A 13,008-nucleotide genomic window follows, 5' to 3' on the forward strand; every position below is an offset into this window, starting at 1 on the left:
AAGAATGGTTGCTAAAGTTCACATATTATTCATTATTGGTGAATAAAATGTTTACAATACATGATGTGCATCAACTGTTCGAGCTGCTCCAAAAGCAAGTGAGGGTAATGTGCAACATCAATAAATAAGCAAAAAAAAAAAAAAAAAAAACTGTCATATTAGGACCACCTGAGAATGATCTCACCTACTGTGTGTGTGTGTGTGTGTGTGTGTGTGTGTGTGTGTGTGTGTGTGTGTGTGTGTGTGTGTGTGTGTGTGTGTGTGTGTGTGTGTGCGCGCGTGTGTGCGTGTGTGCGTGCGTGTGTGCGTGCGCGCGCGCTGTCTATAAATAGTGTGCATTCTCTGGTTGGTTTGCCTGTTTTGCTGGACAAAAAAATCTGAGTTTTTTGGGGAAGGAAACTACTTGCTATCCATGTCTAAGACCAACTAATTCATCCATAAAGTGAAGAAAGCCCATAAAAGTTCCTCATCATTGATGGGAGTCAAATTCATGCCTTTTCCACTGGTGTAGAGAAGATGATGATTATGACCACTGTGATATTTGCGTAGCATCAGAAATGGACAGAAAGATCAAGCTAATTTTAAATTTGTATTTTTAATGATTGCATACGCTACATTTAAAAAATTATGCCATTTTATTTATTTACAGCCAGCCTTCGTCATTAAAAAAACAATTAATAATGCAGATCATTGAAGGAATCACAATAACTGAGGAAGACTACAATTGACATTTATGTCACTGTGATAGATAATTTTTTATTTACATTTAATGGCCTTCAAAGGAATCTTCACCTCTATTAGACCACCTTTTTAAGATGAAAACTTCTCTATCCTTTTTAACATCATCAAATACTTAGAAGTGATGACTGATAGCAGACTAACCATTACTCAGTGCATAACAATATTAGCAACCAAAAACTGAACTAATCAGGATAACTGACAAAAATTATAAAACACTTTGCATAATATGTAATTTGGTTTCCATACGTACTGCAACATACACTGCTGCAGCTTGGTGTCAGAGAACTCAATTTTGGTTCTCTCCAGAGATATTTTTTGCTGGTGTTAACAAAAACTTGCAGGATAGTCTCAGCTCCTGTCCTATAATTGTATCCCATTGGATCTATTTGTCTAAACTATTTTATTAGGAAAATTCTAACAAATGAATTTGAGGATTATCATTAAAACTTTATCATCCCCTGAGACTGAAGGTTACATCAGTAAATGACAACAAAAGAGAGTCTGATAACACCAAAGTACACTGCTGGATTCAGGAGCTCCAATATCTCTAATTGGGCAACAAACCTGTTTGTGATTTGAATCAAAACATTTCAACTGTATGTGTGATAAAACTCCTTGCTTCTAGTGTGTATCTACTTGGAGCAGTGAAGGATAAGATAAATTCAAGACAAAGCATGTGGCAGAATTCTCCTTTAATCTTCCTGATGCTTGCATGATATTTCAGATTACCACTATTATTTCTGATCATGAAATAGAGGAAACACCTAACTTGATTTTGGAACAGAACTTTTTGTTAGAGAATCATTGTGAATCAATCAAGGCCTAGGTTCTGCAAATTGCAGGGTCTGGAGACTAGGCACCTGCAAGGTGATCTGATTGAGGTATATAAGGCCTTGAATGGTCGGGCAGGCTCAATGCTGATGGGATATTTCCTCTTGTTCAGATTATGAACCTGAAGGAGCATAAACTCAAATTGAGGAAAGACAGTTGTAGAATAGATGTGTGGAAGTTTGCCTTTAGCCAGTGGGTAGTTGATTACTGGATTGGTTTGGTTTTTTTTAGGAGCATTAGCAACTAAGGCCATATTGCTCCAGGATATGCGGTGGTCATTCTTTGACCTTTCCGCATCCTCCGTATTTGGTGGTGACGGGCTCGAACCCCGGTCTAATCAAGACGCGTGTGCTACGCACTGCTGCTCCTTCCCACCTGGCTACGGAGGTGCCTGATTACTGGAACAGAACAGACCTCCATCTGTCATTGTACTTGATAGCTTAAATAAATTCAAGGAAGAAGTGAACAAACTTCTAGAGTAAATGGGAAAAAAAAATTTTTTTTTTTTGGCTGATGCTGTATATAAGTTTTCTTTCTGGCATCAAATGCTAATGGTGACTTGAATTTTGAGAATAGGATTATTATCACCATGGCTGGACAATGTGTAAATGTATGTATGTGAATATGTACATATCCAGCAAAAAAAAAAAAAAAAAAAAAAAAGGATGCAATATTGTTGCAAATGCCTGCCACTTAATGTATTGATTGATTGAAGACAAGATGATATACTTGTAGAATGCCAATCTGGATGTCTTCTGATTGGTCCTAAGATAGTAATCTTAGGACCAATCAGAAGACACTTGACTCTCCGGAAGTACAAAAATTCACCACTGAAGTGATTTACATCCCAGGGAAATGAAAGGAAATCAAATTGAGGATCATTTATCCAAGTTTTGTGATTCTAGTGATTTGGAAATTGATTCTAAAGATAACTCACTTGCCTTCAGACTTAAGCATTTTTCTAATAATTTCTGAAATTTCAATATTGCTAATTTCATGCTTTCCATCTTCACTTTCAGAGCTTCTCCTCACTATGAAAGGTCTTTGGTCAGTAAAGATTGATACGAAGTAGTTATTCAGAAAAATGTCAGTTGGTTTATCTGAGAGTTTCCCTACTCTGTACACAAAGGTCCAATCTTATTTGTTTTCTTTTTCTTTGTATTCACATAAATGAAAAATTCCCTGTCCCCATTCTTTGCTCTCTTAGACAGTGCTTTCTCATACTCAGCCTTGGCTTCCCTAATCTTTTCTGTAGTGCTATTATGGATCAACTTGTAACTGTTGTAAGCTTCAGCAGTTTCATCACTTTGTAACTTTTCCACGTCATATTTTTCTTCTCTATTAGATTGGCCAGCTCCATATTCATCCATCTTGGCATCCTCCTCATGCTACACTTTTCTTAATGGTATATATGCATTCATGGCTTCTGTGATTATTGCTTTGTCTTTATTGCAAAAAAATGTAATCCCTTTTCCTGACAATAGAGTCATCCCAATAAAACTAAATCTTTTTGAACAAGAGCAGTATGCACTTGGCTACGCTGTTTTGTGGCCTGAGTTAAGGTGCATCACTTGGGAAGTCATGAGATACTTGAGTTCCCGATAAGCTCTGAGTTACATTTATTTAGGCAAGCACTCATTTTTCCAGTGACTTATTCTTCTAGTAATTCACAAAGTTTTAATTTGAGATCAGTACATCAGATGTAAAGAGAAGAATTGTCAATTGAGCTCGGTTTATCTACTAGACCAATGTTGGAATACATGCCACAGGCTATACAAGTGAAGAACTCGTCTGAGCCATACTAAGAGTCATAATATCCTTGGACGAAGTACTGAAAGTGGATGTAACAACCATTATTTAGGTAAAATCTGAACTTCAGAAAGATGAAAAATTTTAGATTTACAATATATTGCAGTATTTAAATTAACAATGTATTACAGAAATTACACTGTTATCAAAAACTTTATGCACTAGTGAAGTTAAAATTACAGGAAAAAATATAACTTGACAGAAATACTTGAGAAAAGTTAAGAATTAAATTTTAAAATATTGCAGAAATTAATTTCACAAAATAACTGCAAGTTAATTCAAGCAATTTAAAAAAAAAACAAAAATTGCCTACTAGACACCTGATCTTAATCCTTTTCACAGCTAACCCACTGGAGCCAAATCAAAACATGTCTGTAACAAGATGTTCACTGCTTATTTTTATTTGACTTCTCCTTTTTAGGAAACACTGGTTTTCCAGTGTTCATTTCTTCATTGATATATATTTCTAACATATGTCATTCAGGTTCAGAGCCTCATTAGTGTTCATGTTGAGTGTACCATGTTCTTTTACATTCTTTGTTTCAGTTTTAGCTTTGTTTGTAAGATATATTCTGCTTCTGGAGGAATTCATATTGGTGTGTTTACATTACAATTATGTTTTGTTGCATACTAGGTTTATGGTTTTAAGTTTTCAATAACCACCAGAGGAAAGTGCATATCTTTCCAGGGGATACAGATTTTTTAATTTCTTCTATGTAATTTTCACTTTCATTTCTCACACTCCATACTTTTTAATTAGGAAGTCAGGAGGTAAGTTTTGTCTTCTAAAGCCATGCTAATTTATATAATTGTAATACAGAATTAAAAAAAAAAAAATGGCAACACTTACTTGTGTCTTGAACTCTGGCTCATTCAAAGGCCTGTGTCTGACTACCAAGCGAGAATTATTTGGCTGCACACCAGGTTTCATACGCCTTTTACTCAGTCTAACACTGTAAAGTATTTGGATAACACTTATATTACTATCTTTAAAAAAAAGCAATGACTGCATTTAAATTCACAAATATTAACATTTAAGAACACTCTTTATACATATAATTAATTTCAACTCTCATAAGTTTTTCTTATTAATAGTACTAACTTAACGTATTTGAAAAATAAATATTTAATAGGGTCACTTTTTGAACAGGTAATAAAGATAATGCATGCAAAAGCAATTTTTAATTTATAAACAGTGAGACTTTGCTATAACAACAGCTGAAAAAACACTTGTTATAATAAATTAATTGACTACACTCAAATTAATGGCTTAATAAAGTATATAGCAGAAGATTTAATTTCATCTGCTTGATCATAATTGTATAATTAAACAAAGCTAGCTACAGACAAAAATTAATATTTTCTAATTTTGCATTTAACAAAGCAGATATAAGAGTTAAGAAAATTAAAGTGCCTATATTTTATTTAATTATATTCATAATTGTAACTAAAAGCTATTTCTGTAGTAGTAGTAGTAGAGGCATATGATGCAAGAAAGCAAGCTTATGTAGCATCAGCCAAAAAAAAAAAAAAAAAAAAAAACATTTCACACATCCATTCCTTCTAAAAGTTTGTTCAATTCCTCCTTGAATTTATTTAAGTTATCAACTTCCACAACAACAGGTGGAAGTTTGTTCCAGCAATCAACTACCTGCTGGTTAAAGGCAAATTTACACACATCTATTCTATAGCTGACCTTCTTCAATTTGAATTGATGCCCCCTCAGGTTCGTAATCTGCGCAAGAGGAAAAATCCCATCAGAACTGAGCCTGCTCAATACATTCAAGGCCCTATATGCCTCAATGGGATCACCTTGCAGGTACCTAGTCTCCAGATGCTGCAATTTGCAGAACTTAAGACTTTCTTGATAAGAGCACCCTTTGTTCCACTCAGCAATCTCATTGCTCTTCTCTGTATTTGTTCCAGCAGCACTAGATCCTTCCTAAAACGAGGCAACCAGACCTGTACACAGTACTCAAGGCATGCCATGATATTGCCTTATACAAAGGGATAATCGCCTCCTTTTCCCTACTAGTAAAATTGCTGTACAGGAAGTTCCCACTTGACAAGTTTTTTCACTTTATGAGTTCCCCAGTTTACGAGTTTTCCACCCCCCCCCACACACCAAATATCAGGTATCATAAAATCGAAAATATGAACATTAATTGCAAAAAATGAATGTTAAACATTCATAAATACTGCATTTCAAACCATGCCCATAGTTATACAATACAGCACACCCCGCTTTACGATATTAATCTGTTCCAGAGACACCACTGTATCGTGAAAATATCGTAATGTGAACCCAATAACACATTGTTTTTTAGTTATTCATTCCAAGACCTCAGAAGTTGAAATTTTCGCTATATAACTAAGCTATTTATCTCTCTAAAAAGTCATTTTATATTGTAAATTGTATTAGTTACCAAAATCATTAAAATGCACTACACTTTCATCGTTATCGTAATTATGTTCTGTTATGAGAATCAATGTTGAATGGCTTTGTTCATATTTTTCTAAAGCACATTCCTGGAGGTCACGACCACAAAACAAAAAAAAAAAAAAAAACAATTTGCACTTTCTGGTTTATTGGGTTTTACTGTTAGTGCAGGGGTCGGCAACTTTTTTTGAGTAAAGAGCCATTTTTGATCTAATTAAAAGCAAGAGAATCTGAAGAGCCGCATCTCAGCTCAAGCTTGGGGGGGGGGTTTAAGAAATGGAATAGAGTGGGAAGGTGTTTTATTAAAAAATATATATTTTGAAATATTATTTATTGATACTGAAAAAACGTAACAAACATCCAATTAGGTACGAATTAATGTGACTTTTGCTGCTGAACTTCTTGAGTGAGTCCCTCAACATCAGGCGAGTACACTGCAATTTTCATCTTTAAACATGCTGAGAGACTTGCATTGTTCAGACGGTTTCTTGATTTATTTTTAATATAGTCCATGTTCAAAATATTTGCCTGCAGAAATACATTGAACCAAATACTGAGAGAAGTCCAAATGCAAATATTTTCAAATTTATATATATATATGTGGACAGTGGATTCCGGTTATTTGGGCCACCGGTTAATCGGGGCAAATCTTAAAAAACAGAAACCAATCGAGAAAATAGCCAGGGTTTACTTCGCTTAATTGGGCCAGCATGCCGTTTAATCGGACAGGAGACTGCAGCACTGGAGATTACCCTATGATTGACTCCGACGGTACCACGTGGTTCAATTGAAATTCTGGAGGTCGCAACCATAAAACAATAAAAACAATTATCAGTCACCTGTTTATTGGGCTTTTCTGTTAGTGAAATCTATCATAAATGGACAGTAAACTCGAGCTTATTGAATTTGCAATAATACCGACAGCTGGAATTCTGTGGGTTATTATGGTGATTTTTTTTTTTTTTTTGATTTGGTAGTTGTTGGCGCATCGGCTTCTGTGGCCATATTGCACCTCCCAAGGTTTTTGCAGTACTTTGATCCAAGCCCGAGGCGGGAATCGAACCCGCGACCTTTGGGTTGCCGGGCAGGTACTTTACCCACTCGGCTAGCCCGGTCGGCCGTTATTATGGTGAAATGTTTTTACGCTTCCATGAAATCTTCAATCCTATAAAAAAAATTAATTTTCAGATCTTCTCTTCATTCCTATTTTTAAAGCTTTGTAACTCGTTACTCTGTTCTCACTTGCGCGTATCGTGTTACTTGCAATTTGTGTGTGCCGTGTTCTTTGTTATTGATTGCTTATCTTTTTACTGTTTTAAATTTTAACCCCCACCCACAGATGTCAGTGAACAGAAATGCCAACTAGTTAGTATGTACATATTACAGTACGTATTAATTATTCCAATTATCACATATATTCTTCCGATTTTCACGTATCATTTAATTTTTTAATTGGTAAGGTAATAAAGGATAAATTTGTGCTTAATATATCTTTGCTTTTATAGCCTGTGGATAATATTCCTCCTATTTTCTCTAAAATTAGAATTGCTGTTTAATAGAATTAAAATTCAATTCACAAACATGATCACAATGACCGGCGCTTACTACACATCGTATAGTGAACAGTACTTTACTATGGTGATTGTAATAAATAAATAAATAAATATATTTTCTGTTTATACTCCGGCACGACAACCAAGTCAGTAGAGCTTACAATAAATCGTCAATACAAATATTTATCGTATTTAGTAGTCACGGGCTTGAACCCCGGTCCACTCAAGGAACGTGTGCTATGAACTCTCGCTCCTGACCACTGGGCTACGTCCGGCCTGTATTTTTAACTATTTACGTGAAACTTCGGATAATTGGGGCAGCCGCTTAATCAGGCCAAAATGCACTAGTCCCGATGTGTCCCAAATAACCGGAATGGACTGTATATATATATATATATATATTTTTTATGAAAACTCCAAACGCGAAAGGTATCAAAACCTACAGTACTGTGCATGGGTTGAAGGAGAAGTATGGGGAGGGGGGCAGGGATGCCGGAAACTTTGCTCTAGAGAATAAACATGGGTTTCACCACTTCAAGCCTTCAGCCATCTACCATTTAGAGATTTGCCTGGTAAACTATTCCATGCATCGAACACAATTTGTTCTTGCTTTTTCAACTCATCTATCACCATCCATTTGTGTTGCAAGGGCAGCCTTTAGCCTTTCCAAATCCCCAATTTAAGTTTTAAGGCATTTTAGTCTTGCACTCCATATGTCCTTGATTTTTAAGTCCTCTTAACTCCATTTCAAAGTGTGCTTCATGCGGGCTAAAAGTTAAAGAGCCGCAGTTATATGTTCAAAGAGCTACATACAGCTCGTGAGCCGCAGGTTGCCGACCCCCTGTGTTAGTGCATCTAATTATAAATGGGTAATAAACTCAATCTTATTGCATTTGCAATAATCCTGATAACGGGAATTGTGTGGGTTTTTACGTTATTATGGTGAAATGTGTTTCCCTTTCACTGAAATCTTCAATCATATAAAAAACATAAATAAAATTTCAGAATTTTTTTTTTAAAGCTTCGTAAACTTGTTACTCTGCACAAATCATGTTAGTTGCAATTTGTGCGTGCTATTAAAAAATGCTTATGCATGCTATCTATCATGAAATTTATAAAGAAAAGAGAAGATTATCTTGGAGACAAATGCCTCTTGAAGCATTTCTGAAGAAGACGACTCCTTGTGCAATAAACCAACAAGTGTCGAGCCAACAATGAGCGATCAACGAGTGTGCATTTAGTCTATGATGATGAAGAATAAACATTTTTTAACATTTGTAAGTCATAAATAATTTCTTTATTATAATTTGCTTGATTCTACAGGCTACGTTTCTTTGGATAAATCAATCATTATTTAAACATAAACTAATTAGCTAACTAATTTCATTGTTGAGAACGTAACTCCCGTTTTACGAACATGCGCTAGGAACGAATTAACTCGAAAAGTCGGGAACTACCTGTATTTTATGATGTTTTTAGTTGGAATACATTTTAAATCATGAAGTGAAATTGTTAATTTCTTTTAAAAATTAATTGTACCATTTGTAACACAAATTATGGTTTTAATTTCCTACATAAAAAGTTTCAGAACATAACCCCCCCCGTTTTTCCATAACAATACCCGGCCAAACGTGAAATTGACATGCACACTTAATATTGTTTACTTGGATTTCAGCAACGCATTTGATTCAGACCTGTATAAGCCGAAACACGTTGGATTCACAGAAAAAATCCTTCAATGGCTCACAAAGCAGCTGCAGTGTAGGAGGCAAAGGTCTGTGATTAATGTATGCTTTTCAGACTAAGGTAATGTAAAAAGTGAATTTGGGATAACATAAAAAGTGGTAACAATGGTCCTAGTAACTCCCAAGGGTTTAGTATTAGGGCCATTGGTGTTTTTGATTTTCTTAAATGCCATCAACAAAGGGATACCAAAATTAACTACTCTGATGAGTTTGATATCTTCAAACTCAACAGAGTAGTTGATGATCAGTGACAAACAGTGCTCTTCAGAGATGGTCAGAAAAGTGGCAACTATATTTTAATGCAGAAAAATGCAAGTTCGTAAATTTAGTTAATCGCAACCTCAAAATAACTTATACACTTGGTGGGTTAAATTAAAAACAAAGGAAGAAAGGGATTTGGGAGTTACAATATGGTATGACATGAGTCCCCCAAACAGATAAGTGACAAGGAAGGTCCAGGGTGTCTTGAATAAGAGTAACAGAGATCACTGACAAGTTCAAAGTAAACAAATGGAAATAGGGAGGACATGTAAAACAGATGATTTATAATAGATAAACTAAAAAAACAAAACAAGTGAATGGATCTCAAGGGGAGGAAGGCCAGTATCAAGAACGGAGCGATTAGACAAAAACAGTGTGGACCAATAAAGACTGAGGATGAAGGTGATAATTTGGATTCCATATACAGGTGACCCCCGCTTAACGCTGATAATTCGTTCCGAAAAAACAGAGCGCTAAGTGAATCCAAGGAAAGCGAGCGCTGTTTTACTATAAGGTAACGTATGTATTTGTGAGTTGCGGTCGGTGCCATAGGATATTTCCTAATCAGTAATAAACGGTAGTGAAAAGATGCACAAATGTTGGTCAAAATATTTAATATTCAAATATTTGTACATATAAAATATTCTGCATTACATACGTATATAATTATGTGGTAACTACTTATGTATCAAAATTAAACTTAAAATTCCAATTAAAATCATGAATTTAATTGATCTAAATTGATTTAATTTAATTGATGAATTTAATCATGAAAAATGTGTCGATTTTGGGTTGAACTTTGACCTCTTCCGTATAAACTAAAAGGGGTATTAATTTTAAATTCCCTGCAGCGTTACCACTAACAATAAAGCCAACCAATCCTTCACCGCTTTGAAACCTGGCATGTTTTTTTCTTCTTTCAATATGAAACTTCTTTTAGGCATTCGTTTCCATAAAAGCCCTGCTTCATCTATGTTAAAAACTTGTTGAGAAGTATAACACATAATACCCCTCTTCAATAATTTTAACAAGTTCTTTTTTGAAAGTTTTGGCTCCTTGATCTGTACTTGCAATTTCTACCTGGATTTTAAATCTATTCAACCAGCCCTTACCAGTTTTAAATGGTTCCACATCTTTTTTTTTTTTTTTTTTTTAGGTGAGTTTTCTTCAGATCATCATATTGGCTTATCTCTTTCTCTATCGGTTTTTTTTTTCTTTTTTTTTTTTTTTTTTATAACATTTAACTTGACTGAATTCTGCATTGGATATTATCTTGAATAAAATTAGTTAAAAGTCTTTCCATTTCAATCCTAATAGCCGGCCTAGTCCTAGTTGCTTGCAGTGGAACAGCTATCTTTCCCGCTGCTAAAATTAATTCTTTATTTTTTTATAATTGTTCTTACAGTTAAATTTGCAAGTTCTAAATTATGGCACATCCGCTTGTCATTGACCGGAATCGATTCACTTCAAACATCAAATTTAATGTTCAAATTCAGTCTTTTTCTTACATTTATAGTCTTCATACTGCGCCCAGATGTTGCTTTTTCATTCTTATTGCCCATTATTAACTCTTCAAAAATGTAACTGCGTTGGTTGCATTAATTATGATATAATGTTCAAGTAAACTGTCCGTTACGCACGATTGTCTAATACTATACTGAGTGATAACTAGACTTTAGATAAATGCATATAATACAAATATTACAAGTGATATACTTGATCATTTTTTAAAATGTTTATCTCGGAATTACGTAACAAGTCATGGTACAGTCAGTCCTCGTATAGCACGATAGTTGTGTTCCTAGAAACCCTCGTGCAATGCAAAATCGTGCAATATAAACAACAGGCCCTATGGGAAAAATAGGGTTAGGTGCCGACCACCCAAGATTGAACACACATTTGTAACCAAAACATTACCAAACACAATAAATTATCGTAATAAAATACGTAAGTATTTTATTACGACTATTACGTAATAAAATATTTCTAATGCTTTTGCTTCTATCGTAAGCAAACTTGTTTTTTGTTTGATTTTCTATCCAAACAGATGACAGCCTTTCCATCTCTTCCAATTCTTTGTGTCTTAATCTAATGGATTTTAATTACACTTTGAGTTGTTAATGCTATAAAAGTTGTTTTTATTTTCTCTGCATTCTTTGTAATTCTCGGCATTGCCTCATTTAGGTCTGTAGCACGTGCAATATCACATGTTCTTTCATTTTGCTCAAAGCATTTCACAATTTCATATTTTTTCTCTATCGACAGAGGCGGACTGACCATAAGCCTTACCAGGGAAACCCCGGTGGGCCGGAGTCCGGTGTGATTTTGGCTATAAACGCTAGTACGAGGCCACTACAAATTTTCCCGGGTAAGAATTTTTGACACAGTCCGCCTCTGTTTATCGATATTGCTTTTCTTTTTCTCTCTGAATCTGCAGTGTCTTCACCTTTTCACACCTTTTAAGTACTGTACTGCAATTAAATTAGCGTGCGAGAAAATTTCACTGAGCGTGGGAAACGTTTTAATAAATAAATAAATTTTCTGTTTATACTCCGGCACGACAACCAAGTCAGTAGAGTTTCCAATAAATCATCAATACAAATATTTGTTGTATTTATTAGTCACGGGCTTGAACCCCGGTCCACTCAAGGAATGCATGCTATGCACTCTCGCTCCTGACCACTGGGCTACGTCAATACCGTTTTGATATTCATTTTCAAGCTATCGACTCCACGAAATCAAACGATTTCATTAAATATGCCAAATCAGCGAATCAGTGTAAAGCAAACCGCGTTATAACAGGGGCCTGCTGTATTAATGAATAGCAACCACTTTTAATGGGTCATTGTAGATTGTCCAATCTCCTGAGCTCATCCCCATGGACTGGGCTCATCCCCATTTCAAAGCAGTACAGAAATGCAGTGACTTGCATTTCTATATTGTAACACTATACGTAGTATAACATATAGCTTATAGTATGATGTAGGATACAGTAATACCTGTATTCTCCCAATGTTGGAGACTGTGTAATACTGTCTCCAACATTGGGAGAAAAGTAACAGACATATGTAGTGAAGTATTATATTGTATAGTACAATTAAAAATAAAATACCTTACAGGTGACCCCCGCTTAACGCTGATAATTTGTTCCGGAAAAACAGACACTAAGTGAATCCCAGCTAAGCAAGCGCCGCATTCTCATAAGGTAACATATGTATTTGTGAGTTGCGGTCAGTGCCATAGGATATTTCCTAATCAATAATAAACGGTAGTGAAAAGATGCACAAATGTCGGTCAAAATATTTAATATTCAAATATTTGTACATATAAAATATTCAGCATTACACAGGTATATAATTATGTGGTAAATGCTTACGTATCAAAATTAAACTTAAAATTCCAATTAAAATCATGAATTTAATTAATCTAAATTGATTTTAATTGATTTAATTTAATTGATGAATTTAATCATGAAAAATGTGTTGATTTTGGGTTGAACTTTGGCCCTCTTCCAAATAAACTAAAAGGGGTATTAATTTTAAATTCCCTGCAGCGTTACCACCCAACAATAAAGTCAACCGATCCTTCGCCGCTTTGAAACCGGACATGTTTTTTTCTTCTTTCAATA

At 34.9% G+C, this 13,008-nt stretch overlaps 1 protein-coding gene across 1 annotated transcript in view; it reads right to left on the minus strand.

Moving 5' to 3' along the window:
• LOC150084629 (RNA polymerase II-associated factor 1 homolog) overlaps window positions 1-13,008 on the minus strand; it is a 358,003-nt gene that overhangs the window by 50,242 nt on the left and 294,753 nt on the right. The window contains exon 11 of the mRNA XM_090376517.1: window positions 4,232-4,334. Within this exon, the coding sequence (XP_090232643.1) occupies window positions 4,232-4,334 (103 nt within the window). The remainder of the gene's footprint in view (window positions 1-4,231; window positions 4,335-13,008) is intronic.

Source organism: Mastigoproctus giganteus, chromosome 6 (assembly GCF_048544385.1).
Source record: "Mastigoproctus giganteus isolate SK-2022 chromosome 6, ASM4854438v1, whole genome shotgun sequence".
NCBI lineage: Eukaryota > Metazoa > Arthropoda > Arachnida > Uropygi > Thelyphonidae > Mastigoproctus > Mastigoproctus giganteus.